At 38.0% G+C, this 24,649-nt stretch overlaps 1 protein-coding gene across 5 annotated transcripts in view; it reads left to right on the top strand.

The window, feature by feature from the left end:
• LOC145688344 (SRSF protein kinase 3-like) overlaps positions 1-24,649 on the top strand; it is a 354,260-nt gene that overhangs the window by 102,017 nt on the left and 227,594 nt on the right. The window contains exon 1 of one of the 5 annotated variants that reach the window (XM_081762481.1): positions 565-743. The exons of 2 other annotated variants lie outside the window; for them this stretch is intronic. In XM_081762481.1, the coding sequence (XP_081618607.1) occupies positions 580-743 (164 nt within the window). In that variant the 5' untranslated portion in view covers positions 565-579. Of the gene's footprint in view, positions 1-564; positions 744-4,311; positions 5,022-24,649 lie in introns of those variants that run through there. 2 more of the 5 variants (XM_081762480.1, XM_081762479.1) reach the window with 2 other exon arrangements.

The following is a 24,649-nucleotide window of genomic DNA, read 5'->3' as shown; positions in this document are numbered from 1 at the left end:
AATTCCTTATGTACCCAATGTTCCCTGCATTATTCGTACAATTAATAATCGTGTTCTTTTTTCTTAATCAGTATGAAAAAAAGTGTTTTTATGAACTAATATTTTATAATTCATACGAGAAGGGTTAACCACATTCCTCTCATGGTATGTGTTGGCAGTCGAGCGCAGAGATGCAAGGAGGCCTAGTTCAGTCTGAGTTCAGTATGGATCTAAGCCACTAGTCTAGTTAATTCATGAGTAAGTTTTTCACCTTACGCCATTACAGTTATTACTTTCTTTTAATTCTCTCTTCCTATTAACCTATTACTGAAGACTGTCTTAAATATATATCAAAATAAAATAAAAAGTTCTCTGGCAAACACTGCCCTTTTCGTTTCTTGCTAAAAGTGCGTGACTCATGATTATCCCCCATCAGTGCTACAAATTCTCGACAAGAAGCCGAGGGAGGTGACTTGCTGCTGTGCTGATAAGTTAGGAACGATTGAGTTTGGCTTGCTTGTATTTCGTTTGTGTGCGCGTCTTCGTCTGTTCAATATTAGCTTTCCAAGGGTCGCTGCGCGGTATAAGTTGTTCGAGAATATGTCAATTAATCAGAAGAGGGAGTCGTCTGTTATGTCGGACGCTTTAACATTGCTTTTAGTCTCATTCGGCGTTATATTGGGTGTTACTGTGCTGCTGAGCAAATCAATTCCATTGCTATCCACAGTAAAGCAATTTGTGCGTTGGAGAAGTGTAATAGATGTGTAAGTGGGGCATGGTTTCTCTCTCTAATTTATGGTAATGCATAGCTTAACATCTTTCCGATGTAGAATAGGAATGCGTTTTGTATTAGATTGTGTATCCTTAAGGAATATTTAGTTCTATGTATTCTTTTTCCATGGACTATAAGATGTCCTGGCACCATGTATGAAAGGAATAGTAATTGCTATGTGCGAGTGAATGCCACTGTAAGGAAGCTATAATTAATCAGTTCTTGCATACTTCCGTTCTCAGATGCTTAATCTACCCCTTTACTCCAATTTTGGAACTTCTATTTATTTAAAAATCTTTTAGCTACAACCTTCAAGGTCAATTTGCTTGGAATTACTAAAGCTCACAGTAATTTGTAATAAACTCTGCTAAAAGCTGAAAAGAGGATCACGGGTAACGTACATTTATTTTTATTTCCAGGAGTTTCAATTTCGTCCGATAGATGTCAACGCTGTAGGATATTTGCTTCCATCTAACGGCGTTGTGTGTGATTTCTAACGTTTCTAGAATTATAGATCTTTGTTCCAACGGTAGAAAATGTTATATGGGCAGCTACTGTTAATCACAGTTGCCCGTGAATATGTTAACGGATTGACTCCATTAACAAATTCGGCATCTAGTTATCCATTGAAAAAAAAAAAAACTTCAAAGTTTGCTTTCGTTCAAAAGCTATCGTGTGGAGTAATGGACGTACAGACGTATTACCATGACATAAGTTTCGCATTCGTAATCCTAATAATGGGAAATGAAGTAGATGAGATACCTTCCGATCATTTGCCTGGTAGAACTGTGTAAATCCTGGAAAAGTATAGTATCACGATGGCCGGCCACGAGATTTGAACGGGGATTTCCCGATTGCGAAGCAAGAAAGCCCACTACTATCCTAGTTTTCTGTGTACTTTTTGGAAGCCAATGGGAAAGGATTGGCTACTCTTGCCTTTGACATTAGTTTACTGTCCCCGCCTATAGCTACATTAGGTAAATTTGGTCTAGATACTATCTTCAGGCGCAACACTAACACATCTTACTTTGATAATTGAACAAAGTGTAGGCCTATGTGCACTTCACACAGGTCTTGTTTATTATGTTTTGTTGCTCCCTCATTACGTTTATATTGCGGAATATAGAAAAAAAAACAGGTACCGAACTGATCAGGTACCTCAAAAAAGTGTATTTTTAGTTGTGTCAGATCACGGAAATTTTCGTAGGGGAGTTATAAAGGCATAAGAAAGTAACGCTAGTTTTACGCAGCACAGAACAACAAAACCTGACCAATTGTGCAGTTGCCTCTAAAGAATGTTACGCGTTTGCCTACTGAAATATGAGTGGCGCCACAATTTAGCATGGGTGAATAGGAACTTCCAGAAAAGACAACCGACCGCCACGAAATTTTGCAAATTAATAACGATAATCTAGAAGTGGTAAGCATTTACCGTAAATTTTTGTATGGATTGAATTACTAATGCTTGACCTCAAAAATGATTTTTAAAAAATGCTTAACGTCCTATGTTGTGTTCCGAGGTTGAAATGATGATGAATGACATGGTGGAATTAACAAAGTAGAAGAGAATGGGAGAATCCTGAGAAAACCCACCTGCACATTGTTTGTCTAACTATAAAGTCCACTTGGTGTGAACTGGGATCAAACCTATAACACACCCATCAGAGGTGGAAATAAAACAATTAAGTAAAGCTTTACAGAGGAAGAAAAAATGAAACATCTTTCGGAAAAATATCTTTAAATTATCGTTTTCAAGCAAAATTTAAATAAAAGTAATTTACCATGAAGTTCTCTAAAATTGAATCCAGTACTGCAATTTTTATTCAACCGTAGTACAATCTCGTAGTGAACTTTCGTTAAATGAATCTACTTTAGTTTTACAATAAGATTCTTTCAGTTTAATGTAATCAAATAAACATACAGTCTCTGATACTTGAATATGGTTCCTTTATATATAAACCAGTTGAGAATGCTCCAAGAACATTGCCAGAACGAACTTCAAAAGAATTAATTTTTCTTATTAACCTTTACAGGTTTTATATCAATTATTCTAGTATTTTATTATTATACTCATTAAACAATTCTTGTAATGTAGCTATCAATTTATAATTTCCTTCAGTACTAAATTTTTTCCACGTACTTTTTTAAGAGTTCTGTTAAAACGTTCTAGGATATGTTGCTTTGCGAAGACACATGCTCAAAATGGAAGCCTCAAAATTGAAAAAAATCGTAAAAATATCTTTCTATGACTTACGGTTCCCGCGATATGGCTCCTTAAATTTCCCGAAATCGGAACTTGTTTGGCCAGTATCTCGGGAATGGTAAGAGTGACGCGAAAAATTTCACCACTTCTTTGAGATAGTTTTTGATGTTTTAGCGAATGGAGGGCTCAAAATTGAAAAATTCGCAAATAAGATCTCTCTCTCTCTCTCTCTCTCTCTCTCTCTCTCTCTCTCTCTCTCTCTCTCTCTCTCTAAATTCAGGAACGAGCTTTTTAAGTTCGTTGAAAATGAAGTTCATTAGTTCAGCTTTGTGAATAGCAGTTAGTTTGAAGTCTGCTAGCGAAAAATAAATATTTGAAGATTACTATTTTCCTATCCATAATAATTTGTGCAATGATGTATAACATGTCATGAAATTAGTCTTGTGAGCCAGAACTTTGACCAGGAATCCCTATTATGAATTCTGAAGAACTAGATAATGTAAATATATTTCTTTTATTTCATTTTCTTGTGGTGTGGTTGGCACAGTTTTGTTAGAAACTTCGATCGGTCACTATTCTCTTAGTAGATGCATTTTTCATATACACAGGTTCTAAATATGTTCATACCATACTCCCAATAAATACATGAAATATAAGGAAATTGCCCCTTTAGTCTGGAGATATAGTTACAATAAATAAATAAGTTTGTAGGGTCTATCCAGAATTTTAAATCAAAATTAGTTATAGTTAGTAAATGTATAAGTAAAAATAAATTGATAATGACATTCTATTATATGTACTTAAAGTCACTAGTTCTTGCAGTAATGTGTTAGAATAATAGTGAAACACTACATTTTGCTGACCTAAGAACTAATTAATTTATTATTTTTATTTTTAAGTGGTTAGACAAAGCGCATTTTATTTACGAAGAAATCGAAAATGTATGAATATTATATAGAGAAAACTAATTTCTTTGAAATTTTTATGCATGTAAGGACATATTTGACGTGGTTTTCCTTTGGCATTAAAAAAAATAGGTTAATCTGTATCTAACCTCAATGCCTGTATTAGATTTTGAGAAAAAAATAAACTCCAGGATATTTAATGTGAGATTCTTATCATACGCGATTGAAGTTTTTGTTTGTTTGGTGAGCGAGGGAAATTCCGAGCCTTGAGTAGGTCTTTAGGTCGTTTGGCTCCAGCTTGGATTGATCCTAGAACCGTGCCGTTCCGTGCCGAATGAATTACGTTCAGCGTGAATCGAAGCTGGATGTTCCTGACCGTGCCGAGCCTGGCAAAGTGTATCTGATCATCGTCGTGCAGACTGGCAGTGAGCAGCAGCGTGGAACTCGGAACGGTCGCAGTCATCTCCGTGCCTAGCAGACGCTATAGTGGAGAGAAGCGACATGGCGAACCGGGAATTAAGTGCAATATGGGGGAGGGGGTGGATAGCATTTCCGGCGCCACCATGAAGCGTTGGACAACATCAGTTGCGTCGACCTCGAGTCCCAGCCCGAGCCCAAGCCCCGAAGAAGAGCATCGACACGCGGCTTCTGCCTGGGCTGGGCCCCCCAGGCGACGACTCCCGTCCGTGGTGGGTCGGGGGGTCACCCCTCCACCTCCGGGTAGCGTCGACTATCATATGCTCTACGGGACCAGACCAAAACTTTCTGAATTGGTAGGAGGACTGTGGGGGACAGGTATCCGTCACTCCTCCTACCATACTCACCATCCATTCCTTTACCATAATCCGTCCTCCTCGAATCACCTTTGGCGGGCCCCTTACGGCACGGGTTCACAATCACCTCGTCCTGGGCTGTCTTCACGGAGTCCCCAACAGTCACATCAGTACCAGCATCATCATCATCAACAACAACAACAGGAACATCAGCATCAGCAACAACAACATTTGGCTGTGCCTCGCGTTTCTCTTAAGGATTTGAAGAGTCATTCGTATCCTCCCCCCTCTGTTCGCCCCGTGAATCCCTCGTGGCCACCTGCAGTTGTCTCTGAGAAGTCCCCACACGTTCCAGGGACACACTACTCTCGCGCTGCCTGGACTCAGCGGTAAGCAGACTTATGTGTCTTATGCTGCTGTTCTGTTCTGCACACTATTTCCTTCTTCCACTTTATTGATGTACTTTTTATATGCACGTAAAAGCTTTCCTACACTTGCACTACTCTACATTTATTCGTACAAAAAATTTCTACCCTTCTTGAAACAAAAATGGATGATAAACCCAATAAATAATCATTCTGTTTCGTTTTACCTTCGACATTTTACCCTACTCGCGTTATACATTTCTCTGTATGTAAGAATTTTATTTGATGTTGTTCGTTATACGTTTTATTTGTACTTAAGTGGAATATTTCACCTTCCGCTCGGAACTGAAATGTTTTCGTAATTATTCTACGTTGCGTTAGGTGTCTCTGATTTGAATATTGATCGGCAGATTTACAGGTATTGTTGATCATGCCTGCCACTTGCATCTCTTTCTTCGGAGGGGAGAGGGACGAAGACAGAGAATCCAACAAAATAATTATTAATACAAATGGAAACGAGCGGATTGAAAATATGCATTAAAGAGCAATAGGACAATTGTTTCAAGTTTGGGATTCATAATCACACCATTTGTTGCAATTTTCCTGTATATTTATATAAATAAACGAGCGCATTGTAAGATTCCTAATTCTAGCGGAGTTATTGGCTCGAATCTGGAACATACGTGGAGTATGTATATTTCCGTGCGTATTGAATACCAATGAAATATTGTAGTAACATCCTACCCCTGTTAAATTTAATTTAATTAACATTAATTGAATTTAATTGAGGATGGTGGACAAGGGTTAACTATCTAGACTAATAAAGGAATTATTGAGGTGCTGGATTGTGGAACGTTATTAACTTCTTTCGTGTTCAGTGCAGAATCGTATTATTGTTATTATTATTATTTAGTTTAAATGAAATTGCAGTTAAAGATGTAGGCTCGTCCTCAGAAGTGGTGCTAGAAGTATGTAGTTCCTGTTTATAACCTAACTACATGTTGAAGAAACTACCTCTAAAACTGCAAATTTTTAAACCATAATAATTTATATCATCAAGTTGAGGCCAATTATTTAGTTATGTGGTCTAACAGCGTAGGAAACAGGTCAGTTGCTAGTGTTCGGGGTTCTTTTCAATATGAAATTTCCGTTGCTTTGTCTTTTGTGGGAAGCATATTAGTCTCTACTTAGCGTTATAATTAACAGACTGTTAACGAGCTTCCAAACCCGTGTTGTAGCTTCACTGTTCTGACTTGAAAAGTACGGATTTGTTTAACCACGTCTATTATGACCGTAAAGTAGTGTTACCTACGAGAGAAGACGAGAATAAAAGTTTTGTCGTCTCGTCTCATAAATTTTGTGGAAGCCGAGTCTATTCTCGAAGAATTGTTTATCTTCTCGATTTTTTGTCGTCTTGTTTTGTAAATTCATGTACAACTTTTATGCTCAGTTTTTGTTTTATATATACTTAATTTCATCTAGAAGTTGTCAGAATCCTTGCACGTCTCGAGAGGTCCACAAAGGATGCGATATAACAACATTTAAACCAAACTTATTATTGGAGTATATTGTTTGATGACCATCACATGTTTAAATTGTTAAATGCTCCTCCGTTTGTTCGTCACACACCTACTTCACAAATTGGTAAATTTTACACTATGAATTTTGTAACACTAAATTGTATTTGAGGTCTGTCACATAGGTGAACTAGTATTGTCTACGAGACTCGAGAAATTCGTCTCATACGAGAACAACACGTGAATTGTCATGTTCCTTGTTTCCTTTCGAATTTAAAAAGGCACTTCTTGTCTTGTCGGCAACACTATTTGTAGATTATAGCCACTAAGCATTTCGTAAACAACGGACATACTTGATGCTCAAAATGGAGGAGCAAATGACTACATGGATTTAGTCACACAGTTTTCTGAAACTTCAATATCTACAGGTCATTAAATATCATATTGTGATATAATTGAGATGTGTACATGGGCGATACACGTCGCTCCCATGGGAAGAACAAATGTGCCATACGGTTGTACTCAAAGCTTTTGCAAAATAGACCTTTCGGTTCGATTAAGAAGATAGGGACATTTAATGAGTTTTGAGAGAGATTGACATCAGCATTCGTGGCTGGATTTGGTTTGGCAATAAATGGGGTAATAATTACGATTTATTGTTTCTATGGCGATGAATTTTCGAATTTCTTACGCCGTAGAGGGAGAGATGATACACTCCCTGACACTAGAGACTATGGCAGACTATTCTGGCGGAAGGAGGTTAATGCCAGCTGGGTAATATATGGTCTAACCGACTTCCAGAGTAATTGTTTTTAGTTTTCTACCTAAGAGTTTTTTTATCTCTTAATTTGGGTAGGTCCTCAAATGCTTCAGAATATCGTATTGGTACCACAGAGCGTGGCCCCGCGTAACGAGTCGCAAACGCTCTTGCCTTTAGTGCGAGCGGCTAGAGTTCGATTCCCAATGGGGACACGGTCGGAAAGCTTTAAAAGCCTTTTCCTGAGTTTTTCCTCATTAACGCCAGGCAAATGTTGGGATAATAAATACCTAACAGAAAGGTCTCGGAGCGCTTTCTTCCTTCCCTACTTCTCCAGTAGTGTGCTCATCGAGGCACGTCATCCCTCATACGTGACGGATTAGAATGAGCGTTGATGCCGAAAGCCCAGAAATATATAGCACTAAAGAGCGAACTTAGGACCACACCCATCAAAACCCGTTTTTCAGTCACTAGGTTGCATGGAATGATAATAATAATAATAATAATAATAATAATAATAATAATAATAATAATAATAATAATAATAATAATAATAATAATAATAATAATGTCTGGGTATAACGTGTACAATATCTTATGTTTGAACTCTTATAATGTAATTTTCTCGTTAAATTTGCAATGTCGGTAGATACAAACGATTATTGACCCCGGGTGTATACCTAAAAAGTTTCTATTAGAAGACGTCCCAGGTTTGATTCCCTTCGGGAGCTCATGTGGTTTGGATTCCACATTAAGCTGTAAGTCCACATCTCATATAGCTTCGCTGCTGAAACGGACGCTAAATTGAAAATGAACTCAACTCAATTAGAAGACCTGAGTTGGTTTTGGATAATGTGTGTATTATTTTCTAATAATATTACAAGTATTTTTACAATGTAGGTCTACAATCTATGTTCAGAGTTTTTTAAAGCGTATCTCGGGTTGAGTTTTCATATGTAGTCCGAGGCAATGTCGACAGTGTTCTACAAACTCATATTAGCTTTATATATAAGTCAACAGTATACCAGTTTTTACAGTCACGAGCAAAAATGGATACTCACACATAGGCCTAATATTTCTTTTAGTTGGAAGTGAGTAGGCAAATGTAGAGTTTGTTGTGAGGTAGAGAAAAAATATCCTCCTCTGATAGTATTTATTTTGAAATTATTGCACGAGTATAATTAATAAATAGGTATCACATTTAGTGGAGACTATAAAGTCGATATTCAAATACTTCAACACTGGCTTCTTTTTAATGGCTCTGCATTCGAGAGAGAGAGAGAAAGTGAAATCTTTACATTTTACGTCCCACGTTATGCATGCTAGGCTGAAAGAAACTGTGGTAATGAGAAATAAATAAAATGGAAGAGTGAAAAAAGTAGGAGGAAACGGGAGAACCCAGGGGAACCCATGCACACAGTATTTGTCCACCTCAAAGCTCAGTTGACACGAGCTCGGATCGAACCAACGACCCCATGCACCAGAGGTGAATGCTCTACCACTGAGCCATCGCGTCGAGAGAATATATACTGCAGCGTTTTATTTCTCAAACTAAAGGTGCCAGTACGCTTTACTACAGGTTCATAATGGTTAAAAAATTGCATACTCTTCAGGTATTATTATTATTATGGCCATTAGTATATCACTGCAGTCTTATAACTAAAATCTCTTACGTACATGTATATAAAGATGCTTTAAAAATGTATAATTTTTATATCTTAGTTTTATAATACAATTAAACATAATGATAATCAATATTTCTTAGTGATTTGTTTCTTGCTTTTTTCTCTTTTTGTAAAGGGGAGAAAGTAAGCCGCTATTGTTTGTTTTCGAAAGGCATCAAGAGTTCCACAAATACTGAATTTCAATAACAACACACATACAGCACATTGTTTACATACTGTTCTTCAGAATATTAATCATGCTACCAAAATGTTCTACAAACCTCTACTAAATTAAAGGATAAACTTCGCGAAAAAAATCTAGTGGATGTTTTTACTTAATCATCTTCCTAATAATGAATAAAAACAGTTAATTGGATGCATTAAAATATGAACTGAGCCAATGCTCCTCTACGGAGAAAGTAAAGACGTGGGGTCCCAACAGAGTTTTTGTACTGGATTTCAGTTTTTGTGGAACATCAGGACAGACAAATTTGTTGAGATTATTTCGTTGTGAGAAGTCGTTTTCACAGAAAAAAAATGTGTTTGGTTGAAATCATATATGGTTTATATTACCGTACAAAATAAAAATGAAAAAAGGGAGGCGCGAAGACGTCCTAGCAAGCGAGAGACAGAGGGGCCCAAATATTTCTATTCACTGAATACTATTAACTGACTTCAAGAAGGAACAAATATTCGCAACTCCTTCTGTAGAGGGGAAAAAAAGAAAATAATAAAGACTGATTTTCAATAAAACCATATATTTACTATTTGGTATTTTCGAAGTTTGTCAACCCTTCTTTTAAGAAGAAGAGGAAAATTACGGCGTACCGTTGCGAACCGCCAGAAATAAAACACTAATATATATATATATATATATATATATATATATATATATATATATATATATATATATATACAAGGGCGGATCCAAGGGGGGGGGCTACGGGGCTATAGCCCCCCCCTTGACGCTCAGGTTTACACTGGATAAAATGGACTTCAATTCTGCTTTACACTGGATAAAACGGCAAATTATGGTTTAGCCCCTCCCTTGATCATATCCTGGATCCGCCACTGTATATATATATATATATAACCATATGCATACTGCAATCATAACTATGGAAGAGCATAGCTATGTGCTTTCTGAAGGAGATGTGGGTTCCTTTTATTCTCCTTAATACTATATAGTGAGTCAACACAGTTTTGTTCCGATTGCACACAGAGAGAAAGATTCGATTTAAATTTGCCTTGCTAGCTTCCAGTATAATAATCTGAAATATGACTCTGCTAAAATATATTCTTACAGCTACAAAAGTTAAAAGTGGTAAGAATGATAAAATGAGCTTCGACTACTAACGTACTTGGAGCTGCTGAGCTTACTTGGAAAGGTTAAGCAGACTTTCAAATTCCTTTATATGGCTTATTCCCCTAAAACCAGCCAATATATTAAATTCTCCTAAAAGAAATAGCAATACTGACTGTTATTTGTTGATTAGTGTCAGTCAATAAATACATTTATATTGCATCATACAATGTATTTTTTCCTGCTGATTACACGTGTTACACAGGACCTGCGTAAGACCATCAAGTATTTATTTTACCCGGGCTTCTGATTTTTCAATATATTATGTAAAAATGGAGCGCCAGATAAAAAAGAATCTCAAGTACATCATCACAAAAACACTACCTGAATCGATACAAATTTTCATATGATTCGTCATTTGGGTCACTTTCTGTCAAATTTTGCGAATTTCCACCCTGTAGTGAATAAAGGGAAGTGAGAAGTGTTATTACTATTTCGTGTTTATTTTGAAACGTTTAGCATAAAGAGAAGAAACTGATACATAACTACCCTCCAACACACACAATAGGAGTATGTCACACTCACGATTCGATATGGCTGACGAAGGACGTATCTTCGTTTTAACTACGAAATGAAAAATCACGATATTTTTTTTTCACTGCAGGACACGATTCGGCAATTTACTTGTACGAATTCAACAGAGGTATATGGCTGAATTTATTGTTTGCGATAGCATGCGGGTGTAATAATTAAGTATTGTCTAACGGATTTTCTTTTCCATTCTGAGATTTGACTCACTTCCCCGAGACTACAAACAGCAAAAATATAACGTGTTTGTAAGGGTATTCCAACAATAAGCTGGAAACGTAATTACTTATTATTAAAAAATAAAATGAAAGAAATTAATCTCCATGTGTTTTTGTACTTTAAGTAAATTAGAACTGCGCCATTTACATTAGCTTAGATACATAGATATATTAATTACCAGAAGCATTGCATTCTTTCAAGTTGTTTACCATCATTACGACGTTTGTTTCATTCATTTGAGGTTTTCCCCTACTTATATGACACACTAAGATATTGTAACAATTAAAATACCTTTATAATGCTCGAAATGTAAACCACTGGAAGTAGCCATTAATCTTTTGTAGCATATTGGTTTTTACATTAGATTAATTATAGAAATGCTACTTTCTGACGATACTTGTCCTAATTTCTCATTTTTGGCAGGTAGTGGTATTTCGTGTTGTTTTCCAGAACGAAACTGGTGGAAGGGTTGCTTCTCTCTCTTTCTCTCTCTCTCTCTCTCATATATATATATATATATATATATATATATATATATATATATATATATATATATATATATATATATAAAAGGTGACCAGATTCTGACAAGCGAAAAGTAGGACACAAGTATATTGGTATATGATAACTAGGGGCAGGAGTTTTTCGCAAGTTGCGAAAACGCGAAAGTTTTCCGACAAAGCCGAGAAGTGGTTTTTCAACGAACTATGTCAGATTGAGTAAGGAAATAGTATTTTGAAGTCGCGATAAAATGCGATAACTGACATTTAGAGCGAAATATGCCGCAAAACGCGACATATTGTGATTTTTTTTTTTAAAAAAAAACGCTAATTTCAGTTAAAATACAAGAATAAAAAGTAGAATTTTGCAAGCAACATTTTCCTTTTGCAACTGGCAACGCTGATTACTTCTGTTTTAAGTTCATAGTTCTAGTTGTGAAATGTGGGACATTCAGTGTCGTTAAAACAGCAGAAATCCTCACTTCGGTGTTTTTGTGGAATACGTACGCTAAAAGAGTTTATAATTGTAAAAATGATGAATAAGAAGGGGACGGAACAAGGTCGCGCAAGTGAATTTGCCAGTGAAGGCTTGTACGTAAGTGATATCCAAACGTTAATATGTAAATTCTATAATTCACGCACGGAATGAAAAAAAAAAATACTGTACAAAACAAAGTCGGCAGGACATAAACGTATCAGAGACAATTGACTGTGAAGCAAGCAGTTGGAAGGGACAAATTATGTTGGAAGGTTTTGCAAATACACAGGAGGCAAAAGTAGAAAAGATTGAGTTCATAAATAAGACTACCGAGATGTTGCTTAAGTTCAATATACCCACAGTTGACCACTCTGCATTTCGTGCGTGGTTCAAGTACATGCCTGGTAAAAAATAAAATAAATAAAAAAATAAAAAAAAACTTATGACAGAAGAAAAGTAATATGTTGTTAGTAACTGCTAAAGAATAACTTCATTGTCCTAAGTAGTAGTATTGTTTATTACTTACATTGGGCCTATATTAGAGTTTGTATATTAGAGATTGAAAATAATTCTCTTGAGCGACAAAATAAGAAATGTCATATCTCAAAATGCGACAAAATAGGAAATTTTTAATTTCAAATGCGAAATGTTCAATTTCAAATAGTGAAAAACCCCTGACCCTAATGATAACCTATTATGTCGGCAATTCGCATGTCCTTATTTCATTTAACGTTAACCTTAAGTTAATCATGCATTTTTGTTTTTTAAAAAAAGTACCCAACAAAAATACTGAAGAAATTCATCACAAATACAAATACTTTCATAAATGACAAATACAAGATTGATGAAACAATTTAAAACAATTTGATTGAGCAACATAAAGGAGTCACTTTCATGGGAAAGAAAACAGGTATGTTAAAGCATAACATTTGCGGTTCATCTTGATGGTTATTTATCTATTCACTTGCAAAATATTTCCAAAAATGTTAACAAATTATTTTCAATATAGTTGTTCTCAGGTAACCAACCAGGTGAATTCCATGTCGTCCCAAGTTTTGAGAACTGGCAACACTGTTCTCGTCTTCAGGGTAAGGTATGAGAAACCAAAATCAGAAGCCTTTATTATACGGGTTCAGGCAGGAAAGGGGCAGAGTTTGACTGGTTAATGGCGACGTGCAGTCAGTATCAGTCTACTTATGATTCGAAAGTTGTGAATAAAAATGAAACGTTAAAGTTTAGCGAAAATAAGTTAAATCAGGACATGTCGTAAGACATTTAAAAAAAAGGACATTTCTCTATTTTCTAGGCCTCTACGCTACACGCACGGCAGCTTTTTGAAAAACAGTACTGTACTGCAAAAATCAGTACGTCTGGTCACCCTAATATATATACGTTTTTCATATGAGGTGCATTGTACTGCCACCTACTGCCAAGTACTCATTATCAGCGACCTCAGTAGTCATTAGACATCGTGAGAAAGCAGAATGGGGCTCTCCGCGGAACTCACGAACTTCGAACGTGGTCAGGTGATTGGGTGTCACTCATGTCAAAAGTCTGTACGCGAGATTTCCACACTCCTAAAACATCCCTAGGTCCACTGTGTCTCATGTGATAGTGAAGTGGAAAAGTGAAGGGACACGTATAGCACAAAAGCGTACAGGCCGACCTCGTCTGTTGACTGACAGAGACCGCCGACAGTTGAAGAAGGTCGTAAAGTGTAATAGGCAGACATCTATGCTGACCATCACACAGGAATTCTAAACTGTATCAGGATCCATTCCAAGTACTATGACAGTTAGGCGTGAGGTGAGAAAACTTGGATTTCATGGTCGAGTGGCTGCTCATAAGCCACACACCACGCAGGTAAATGCCAAACGACACCTTGCTTGGTGTAAGGAGCGTAAACATTGGACGATTGAACAGTGGAAAAACGTTGTGTGGAGTGACGAATCACGGTACACAATGTGGCGATCCGATGGCAAGGTGTGGGTATGGCGTATGCCCGTTGAACGTCATCTGTCAGCGTGTGTAGTGCTAACAGTAAAATTCGGAGGTGGTGGTGTTATGGTGTGGTCGTGTTTTTCTTGGAGGAGCTTGCACCCCTTGTTGTTTTGCGTGGCACTGACACAGCGCAGGGCTACATTGATGTTTTAAGCACCTTCTTGCTTCCCACTGTTGAAGAGCAATTCGGAGATGGCGATTGCATCTTTGAACACGATCGAGCACCTGTTCATACTGCACGGCCTGTGGCGGAGTGGTTACACGACCATAACATCCCTGTAATGGACTGGCCTGCACAGAGTCCTGACTTGAATTCTATAGAACACTTTTGGGATGTTTCGGAACGCCGACTTCGTGCCAGTCTTCACCTACCCACATCGATACCTCTCCTCAGTTCAGCACTCCGTGAGGAATGGGCTGCCATTCCCCAAGAAACCTTCCAGCACCTGATTGAAAATATGCCTGCGAGAGTGGAAGCTGTCATCAAGAATATGGTGGGCCAACACCATATTGAATTCGAGCAGTACCTATGGAGGACGCCACGAACTTGTAATTCATTTTCAGCCAGGTGTCCGGATACTTTTGATCATATAGTGTATATATATGCGTTTAATCAGTTAACTCATTATAACGTGATCGCACGTCATACTATAGTCAAAGCGTGGTAGGTTTGACTTTTATGAAATGAACGTTTGATTGATCGCATTCGGATGTACTGTTATCACATGGGTTGTCCGTTACTATGCCAAGATTTTTTTTATTTGCTTATATTCTATAGTTTTTATTTGTAAAAACATTTTATACATGAGTAACAGAACACTTATATTACTGGTCGAGAGGAATACATATCTGGAATGATGTACGAGACAAAACGAGAACACAGACAACGGGAACGAAGGACTTTTTCAATATTGTGACTGGCCAATCTTAAGAGCCATGAGAAAGCAATATCGCTGTAAGTATTCTCTTGTGAAACTACTGTGTTTCAAAATATTAAAAGGTATGGCCTCCAATTAACTTAGAATTAAACCATAGCATCTTGCATAGTTGTCTCGCGTCCTAACTTTCCTTAGTCACTGTGGATTCAGTAACTTCACCTTATTTCTAAAGTTCCTTTCTTCTGCTGTTATGTACGTCCTCAACAGTAATACGATGACTGTTGGAAAAGTTCCTATCAACTAGTACTTGCAGTAGCGCTAGTGTTCCACTAGTATAAAACCGCGGTAGCTCAGTGGTAGAGCGTTCACCTCTGGTGCATGGGGTCTCGGGTTCAAACCCTGCTCCCGCCAAGTGAACTTTGTGGTGGACAAACACCGTGTGCGTGGGTTTCCACGGCGTTCTCCCGTTTCCTCCCACTTTCTTCATTCCACCATTTCACTCATTATTTATCATCATTGTCTCCTTTAGCCTAGCCGGCATAACCATGGAACGTAAAACTCAAAGATTTAATTTCATTTTTTACAAGGGGGATGAGAAAGACATCTTTGGTAATACTAGATGCTACTATAACCAAAGGAGAATTTATTATAAACGTAAGTGAATTAACATTTTACTTGTAGCTACAAGTGGTTACTTTATTGGTTGAAGCAAAAGAAAAGAAAAGTTGACTCCAGCGGGAATGGAACCCGGGACCCTTCGCACGTGAGTCACAGATGCTACTGATTCTGCCACGCCGTCGCTTAAAGACTTGCGCATCGTACGATATGTGCGGCGAGTCAAATTAGGTTATTGCGCTCTCCCAGTTTTTAATATGAACACTTTAAATGTGCACTTTTGACCTTGCAAAAAATGGCCCTGAAGTTCATTTACCAAAGTCTGCTTTCTCCGTGTTATCCTAGTGTAAGCTATATTGCAATCAAACATTTTGACATAATGTTTACACGGCAATGGTATGCGACATCCTTATTACCAGATATTCTCGTCTGTTTGAACTATTCAGACCTGTCGTAGGGGCGTGCTTGTAACTTACATCGACTTATTCTTTACGTATATGAGTGCAATTTTGTGAACCTATATACTTGGGATTACAGATTCCTTGGTTGGTTGGTTCGAAGTTTAACGTTCCTTTTCAGTACCAAGGCTATATGAGACGGTACCTATTGTTTAAAGTGGGATACTCGGGGTTGTATACGACCAAAGACCCCACTGGAAATCGAACCTGGAGTCACGCACGTATTATCCAGAAAGGCCACTCTACGGACTCTTACATTATTCATTCGACGGAATCCTAATTCATATATAATACATGAGAGAGAGTGTGTATACATTAGTAAATAATTGTTCCAAACCGACAACTTCCGCAAGAATCGAAAGTTCAGAGGGTTCAGTCCGAACAGACATTAACATGTGTGCAATTAATATTAGGAATGATCAAATTAGAAAAACTTATTGTAATGAGAATGATCAAATTAGAAAAACTCATTTATTACATTTGGCTCAGGAAATTAGTTTTGCCAGTTGCATAAACAGGTGGATGAAAACTTAGAAAACCTTCTATCAACATGACAATATCAAGAAGTGTTCATATTTATTGAAGGAACTCACAAGGAACGGACATAAACGTGTCATCCGGACATCCAAATCAAACCTAGTCTATTCGATAACATAAAGATATGTTCATGCACACACACACACACACACACACACACAAAAGAAGTGCCATGGACAACGGAGTAAGTCTCTGGGACCCATTAACTCTGTTAGTATAAAGAAAATCATAGGCTCCCAGTAAAATAGCTATTGCATCAAAACAGTTCATTGGAAAGTCATGGTTTATAGTTCATTCTTCTCAGCATGAAACAAGCTTTCCAGAGGTGTTATGTATTGGGGTCCATAACGTACTTGAGCAGGAGAAATTGGGAGAATGTCAGGAAGATTCCCTCCAGAAATCTCTCCCATCAACTTTGGACCCCTCTGGAGTGGCCCTGGGTGAAACCACACAATCCAAATATATCTCGAAAAATACTATAGGTGACAAAAAAATGTGTGTACCAAGTTTTGTATTGATCGACAGAATAGGTTTGAGGGGAAAACGTGTGTTGGTTTACAAGCTTTTCCCCTCATTTCTATTCCGTATATCAGTACAAAACTTGGCACACGCATTTTTTTTTATCACCTATAGTATTTTTCGATTGTATTTTCTCGGCCCGGCTCTTTGTATTGCCAGCTTTTGTTACGTGAGCTGTTCATCATTTCTGTTTATTGCTTTTTAAAGATTCGTTTGAAGTTTAAGCATTTGACGATTTATATATATATATATATATATATATATATATATATATATATATAAAATGTGTGTTGGAATTGAGAGTTGTGCAAGGCGAGACCAATTCAACTATTGATCCGTGTCTGCGGGAAGGTTGGTAGTTCAGGCTGTGGAATGGGTCTTTCGATACGAACTCTGGCTCAGCTTTCCTTATTAGTGCACTTGCACTGACATGCATCTGTCATTTTTTAAAAATCGCGGTAATCCGAGATTCATTTTCTTTCAGAATTATAAAGCTTATCCCAATTTTAATACAGTACTTGACGTGAGATGTATAGTAGTAGTTTTGCCATTTCGACTTGAAATTTTAAATGAATGTTAAATCACGGCAAACATCAATTACATTTCAAATTCTCATCGGGTAATTTACTTCACATTGCCAAGCAGGATCTTTGATATGTGTTAAGTAATTGTGTTAGGTAAGCAATCCTAACTGGATAGATTTTGCACAAGACAGAGTTCATGTGGACCTTTTATTTCTGTGGGATATATATATATATAATCACAAAGTTGCCATGTGCCCCTTTGAGACCAAATGGTTAACGCATGTGCTTTTTCTGCACGTTGTTTCGTATTTGATTTCCGGTGGGGTACTTGCCTCGGGTTGGATTTGTCTTGAAACACTAAGTCCCATCTACATTGCTTGGGCGCTGAAAAGGTACGTTAACCTTCAGTCATCAAAATCGCCATGATGTTAGTCGATACTTGCCAAGCACGAATGTTATTCAAAGATTCTTTTTGTTCGACATGTTCACATTCCTACTTCATGTATAGTTTGGATTTCTGAGTCGTTCAGCTCTATCAACGTCATTGCTATTATTCTTTAAGAATGGTAGAAAAGTAATGATAATCAGACACTTGTAATACACTTAAGAATTAGGGAGACAATTCATTTCAACAGGAGCAGCCGCAGTATATGAAAATGGAGAAAAACAAAGTGCAAGCTGTCATCAAGTATCTTTGCCTGGAAAACTAAAAGGTCTATGAAATATATTTACGCTGACTTAGTTTAAACACTGAGGGACTATGCTTCACCATATTCCAAAGTTGCACGATTGTGCAAGGAGTTTAATCTGGGCAGAATATCCACGGAAGACAAACGTCGTGAAGATTGCCATTTGACGTCCTTCACCGGTGATAACGTCAAAATCATCTAAGATGATGTGTTGGCAGACCAAAGAGTGACCACCAAATATTTAGGTGAGGTCACAAGGATCTCATGCGGCAGCATTCAGCGAAGTGCGCTTGAAAAAAGTCTTCGCCCTTTGGGTACCGAGAATGTTAACGGAAGAGCAAAAAAAGACTAACCCTACGAATTTCTGTAGAGCACGTTACCATATTCTCCCTCCATATCACTAAGAAGCTCTGGCAGATGTTGGCTGTTCAGTTCTCGGGATCTTAAGAAGTTCACAATTTTAACAATAACTTTCATAATATATTTGAATCCCGTACATTTGGCGCACAAACTATTCCTGGCGCAGAATCCAGTGATAGGATACCATTTGTTGGTTTTCAAGCCTACTTGCCTCATTACGCAAATATGTGACAAAAGTTCCATTCTTGCCAATCATTGCAAGGGTCGTGTCAGTGATAACACCGGATACATTTTTATACTTACGATGTATCTTTCGAAGGATGACAACACAACATTCAAAATATCACTACATTTCGTGGTTCTTTTTAACAGAATATAATTTACAAGTTTTTCACAAAAGGATAGGATGTACTGTTCACCCATTTCCCGATTCCCTCTACAACTTTCACTCTCCTTCCCGCAGTAACACAGGACAAACTGAGGCTCGGAAACTTTTTTTCAGGATAGAGGATTTCAACTACTGACATCGTGTACTGTTTGATAAATACCCTGTAGCAATTCCTTTGTCCACGATATACCTTATCTTTGCTTATTTTTGAAATGGAGTCACGTCACATTTTATCGGTTTGTTTTAATGGTTCGCGTTTTCCGAATTACTAAATCAATATTTCATAATATGTTTCAGCGAGCCATAGGTTGAAGACCACTACAGTATTGAATATTGTTGTTACAGGTGGAGACGTTTACTGGTACAATCTGTCTTAAAATTTCGTGACACTCACACACTATGGGACTGGGCGACACATCAGTGTGTGGCAGTGTTGGGCAAATCAATTGAAAGTAATTGCTCTGAAAATTAACTGCAATTGATTTCAATTTGTAATTGACAATTAATTTCAGTTGCAATTGAATTCAATCATAAAATTTGCAATTAAGTTTTCGTCAATTGTTAATTGGTCACCAGGCAATTGAAACATTTAATTGTTAATTGTCAATCGCAAAGGGTGCAATTGAAACATTTAATTGTTAATTGCAATTGAAATTTGTAATTGTTAATTGCAATTGAAATCAGCAATTAAAACTGAAGATAAGATGATGTGTATATATTGTGTTGTCCACTTGTTACTGTTTTATATATTTCAAATAAGGTACTTATAAGACATGTTGGATAACTACCATCCCTTCGTTCCCCTGGGAAGAAAGCCGTGAAACTAAGTATTTTTAAAATATATTATGTTTATGGTTCTATCCCCCTCCAAAGAACTATATACCCATCTTGCATACAATAGGGATGGGCACGAGCGAGTTTTCTTTAAAACTCGACTCGACTCGAAGCAGACATCTTTGAGCTCTACTCGAGAACTTGGCTCGAAAAATTTCCCCCAACTCGACTCGAATTCGGATCGAGTTTCGAGTCGAGTCGAGCCAATTCGAGCTAAATCCGTTGTGTAGTTTCAAGTACTACTCTCTTCAGGTACCCTACATAGACAATATAATTATCAATGATACTACTACTACTAAAACTAATTATTATTATAACACCGTGTAGAAACATGGGATATAGGCGGTTTGTATCTGAATACTATAAATTAGTTGACTCGATTTCGGTCGTCAAAAAATCTTCAGGAGGCAAGGACATCGGTCACGAGGTTCTAGGTTTGAGTTCAGGAGGAGTAAGTATCCGGGCTCGACCCAAGAATTGTTAAAAGTTATAGGACTCCAGCCAAACATGTTCAAAACTGTTCGACCCAGGTTTAGGGTTGTCAACGACTCAAGCGGCTCGCTCACAGCTCATTCACTTATCGAGCCAAACCGAGAAGTGAGCCGAGCCAACAGCTCACCCAACCGAGCCAGCTCGAGCCGATGGCTCACACGAGCCGAATCGAACCAAGCCGGTTCGAGCCATTGGTTCAGTTGATCTGACTCGAACCCAGCCTATGGATTCGTTTCAATGGAGCTGGTTCGAGCCATTGGCTCCAATCGAGCCGTGTCGATGACTCGTCCCTACCGAGCCGGATCAAGCCATCGGCTCAATTGAACACAGTCGATGGGCCATCCCAACCAAGCCAACTCAAGCTGTTTGCTCAGTTGAACCGAGCCGAGCCGGTTGACATCACTATCCCGGCTGGGCTTCTGCTTTGGCTAAAAAAAAAATGGACCGTGCAGTTCTCAGCGTTGATGGTAAGAACCACAGTATATACTTATATTGGTGCTCACGGAGTCATTAACTTGTTCTGCCACCAACGAATTTCGAGGTACTTTGTTTTGCATCTTTTGTGCGTGTTTTGTATTGCTTTGTGCGCCTATTCCCATATCTTGTGCGTCACTGGAAGTGGGCCAAAATGGGCCTACAAATATGGCGGAACAAAAAATGAAATGAAATCTTTAAGTTTTACGTCCCACGATTATTCCGGTTAGGCTAAAGGAGACGGTGATGATGAGAGATGAGTGAAATGGTGGAATGAAGAAAGTGGGAGGAAACGGGAGAACCCCGAGAAAACCCACGAGCACGGTGTTTGTCCACCACAAAGTCCACACGGCGCGAGCTGGGATCGAACCAGGGACCCCAAGCACCGGAGGTGAACGCTCTACCACTGAGCCACCGCTAGTGACGCACTTCTAGTGACGCACAAGACATGAAAATAGGCGCTCCAAACGACAAGAAACGATGTGAAGGAAACGGCCTCGAAATTCGTTGATGGCGGAACAGCAATAACTTTCTACTGCTAACAGCAATTTTCTGCTACTTTTACATGTCCCGGTAAAGGCCCCCCGAGACCCCCTTGGTTCGAATTGTGAAAAATCTCTGGCCCCCAGCCGATATCGCGAAAACTATGAATGTGGCAGTAACATCTGCCATTTTCTACTACTTTTACATGTCCCGGTAAACGCCCCCTGAGACCCCCTTGGTTCGAATTGTGAAAAAATCTCTGGCCCCCAGCCAATATCGCGAAAACTATGAATGTGGCAGTAACATCTGCAATTTTCTACTACTTTTTACATATCCCGGTAAAAGCCCCTATGATCCTCTGGTTCCAGTTTTGAAAAAAAAAAAAAAAAAACTCCTCTGGCCCGCAGCCGATGGGGGCTGTATTTGGAAGTTAACGTCTGTGGAAGTACCACCATTCATCTCAGCGACAGCGAAAAATATGGATTTTACACTATTATTGGTCATTTTCCATTACTTTTACATGTCTCGCAATTCTGCACCCCCGGTGGCTCCTGGCCCGCATACAATAGTGGTTAAATTTGAAAATCATCGTTAATGAAAGTATCACCATTGATCTCAGCGACCGCAAAAACTACGAATTTGACACTAATATCGGCCATTTTGGATTACTTTTACGTTTTGGTATCCCTCTTGGGGCTAAAACACCCCTTGCTCCTCCAGAGAGGTGGGGAGGGTTTACATATGAATATTCTAAAATGTCTAATATTAGTATAGAATCCATAGTTTTCGTTGTCGCTGTTGTGAATAGTTTTATTTCTAATGCAATTTTAAGTCTATATTTAGCCCTCCAGACGGAGGTAAGACAACCTTAGCTTCCCTAGAGACAGTGATGGAAAGAGGGTGATAATCGAAAACGACAATCACAGTGAACTCTCCCTTAACGGACAGTTTTTTTTTTCTCCCGGCACGTATACGTATTATAATGAGAGAGGACCATCACTTTATGGACACTTTCAAATACAGACAAGGTCAGTCAGTCTTTTAGCCCCAACGATTTAGTGACCTCTTCATAGCAGATAATAATTCTCACCTTAAATATATATAAGAAAGAAAATACTTTCCCCAACTTGAAAATAAATATTTAGTTTATTCCAAGTAATCCACGAGTTTCAAGCAAGTTCCAGTCAGAAATTATAGTCCGCAGAAGCGGTCCCGGTTTCAACTCTCAGTGGGGACACTCAGTCGGGAATGTGTGAAAGCTATTTCAAGTCAGCCATACACAGAAAATTTTCCTGGGTTTTCCTCATTTACACCAGACAAACGGCGGGATGGTATCTTACATACAGGTCCCAAACCGCTTTCTTTCTTCCTCATTCCTTTCTTTCTTCATCACTTCTCCTGATAGTGTGATTGCCGAAGAACGTCTACCCTCATACGTGAAAGACTTGAAAGGCCATACATGCCGAAGGTCCAGAAATACACTTCCTAATTCCTGTTTTTTCAGAATTGCATTGCAGACAACTACAGTCAGTAAGGAAATTAACCCTTAACTAGTCGCGTGAAAAAAGTTACTTAATTAGTCGCGTGCGGAATTTTGTTCCGCATAATAACTACATAGTAAAACTCGTGTAATATTTGTTTTTTAAAAATTTTTATTTAATTTTAGGTTAAAATATTTGTTTTAATAGTCGTCTTAAGTTATTTTATGCTATTGACTAATTATCCTCCTCTGCAAGTTCAGTCCTCCTGCAAGATACAGAAGGCCCAGCAAGGCCTTTACTTCTGTTATATTAGTATTTTGAGCATCTCTTTCTCTGCTATAAGCGTCCCTATGTGATTCAATGCACTGGTTTGTAAATTCAACGATTCTCTCCAGCATATACGTACTAAAGAACAAACTCCAAAATTCGCTCGGCGTTTTCGCTTCTTTAGCATGTCCTTTGACTCCTGGTAAGTGGGTCAAAATATTCTGACTTTTTCTTCGTATAATTTGCCGCGGAGCATGTGCGTACCATTTAGTGACATTGTCCTTTCCTAGAAGATATGGTCCCCGTGCAGTAGTATTTGAGAGTTATTTCACATGATCTGCTTGTGGCAACACTTCACCTTCATCTGCTGATTCTTCACTGGCAAAGATATGGTCGCTTTCTTCAATGATATCTTCTTCATCACCATCTTCCATATCCGGAACATCTAAATTGTCGTCTTCAGCCAGAACTTCCAGCAACATGTTTCTAATTCTGTCCACATCACGTTCTTGATGATTCATTTTGAAAGAAAAGACTGACTGTGTTCTCTATGTATTTATTTTCAGAGCGTACAATGCACATATAAACCGCTTATAACTTCAGTTGCTTACAAATGAACTGTACCTGAAAATATATTTTTGTAAAATAAATTTTAAAAAATAATGGTGGTGGCGCTTGCTTGTGATATGTTTCGTAGTCACCGAATCGCTTAATTGTTGTCGCCTAAAAACAATAAACTGAAAGAAAGCGTAGAATTTGTAGGAGAAAAAAAGGGTAACGTATTTAGTCGCGCGCGGAACTTTGCTCCGCAAACTGCATCACTCCAAAATAAATAACAAAATATTCACCAGTGGCTTGGGCAACAATTCAAATATGTATTGTTGTTTAATCATGAAACTTTAAAAGACAGCTAGACAAAAGTTCAAAAGCATACGATGGAAAGTAAGGAAAACAAAAAGAGAAATGTAAAAGTGCGGAACAAAATTCCGCATGCGACTAATTAAGGGTTAAGGGACTCTTTATAGAGATATAACTTGAATTTGAGAATAAAATTTACAGAAGCATTACATTTTGCAGCGCACGCCTATAAACATAGAGTTACACAGGAGGAATTCTCCATCATTCTCGCATTGAACACTGAATACAGTATTTCGGTATAAGCCTATATTTACATGTATAACTAATGTATTTACTAATCATATGAGCTATGAGTAACTTAAATTTGTGAGTTCCCCTGTGACACCCCTAATTTGCGGATAAGTTATCATATCTATTGATGTTTGTTATTGAAAGGTTTTCACTATATGTGTGTCGAATCCGTAGTTTTCGGGGTCACTGAGATGAATAGTGACTTCTTGATGCCATTTAAGTCCAAGTTTATCCCCCATGTATATTTTAAGGGAAAAAGAGGTTCAAATATTTTCCATAAACCTATTTCCTTTGCAAAAAGCAGGGGAGTGGGGCGAGAAGTGAGAAGGAATGAGAGGCGGGGTGAAAAGGGTAACATTTACGGATTTTTGTCATTACGTTTTCATTAAAATGTTTTTTTTTTTTCTGTGTCGAAGAATATTACTAGCTCCCGGCGTAAGCATACTTGAGCTTATGTTTCACTCCAGGTGTATGTGT

Source organism: Thermobia domestica, chromosome 6, assembly GCF_964235325.1.
Source record: "Thermobia domestica chromosome 6, izTheDome1.hap1.1, whole genome shotgun sequence".
Classification (NCBI taxonomy): Eukaryota; Metazoa; Arthropoda; class Insecta; order Zygentoma; family Lepismatidae; genus Thermobia; species Thermobia domestica.
The sequence above is the reverse complement of the archived record's forward strand: the minus strand, read 5'-3'. Positions and strand labels throughout refer to the sequence as shown.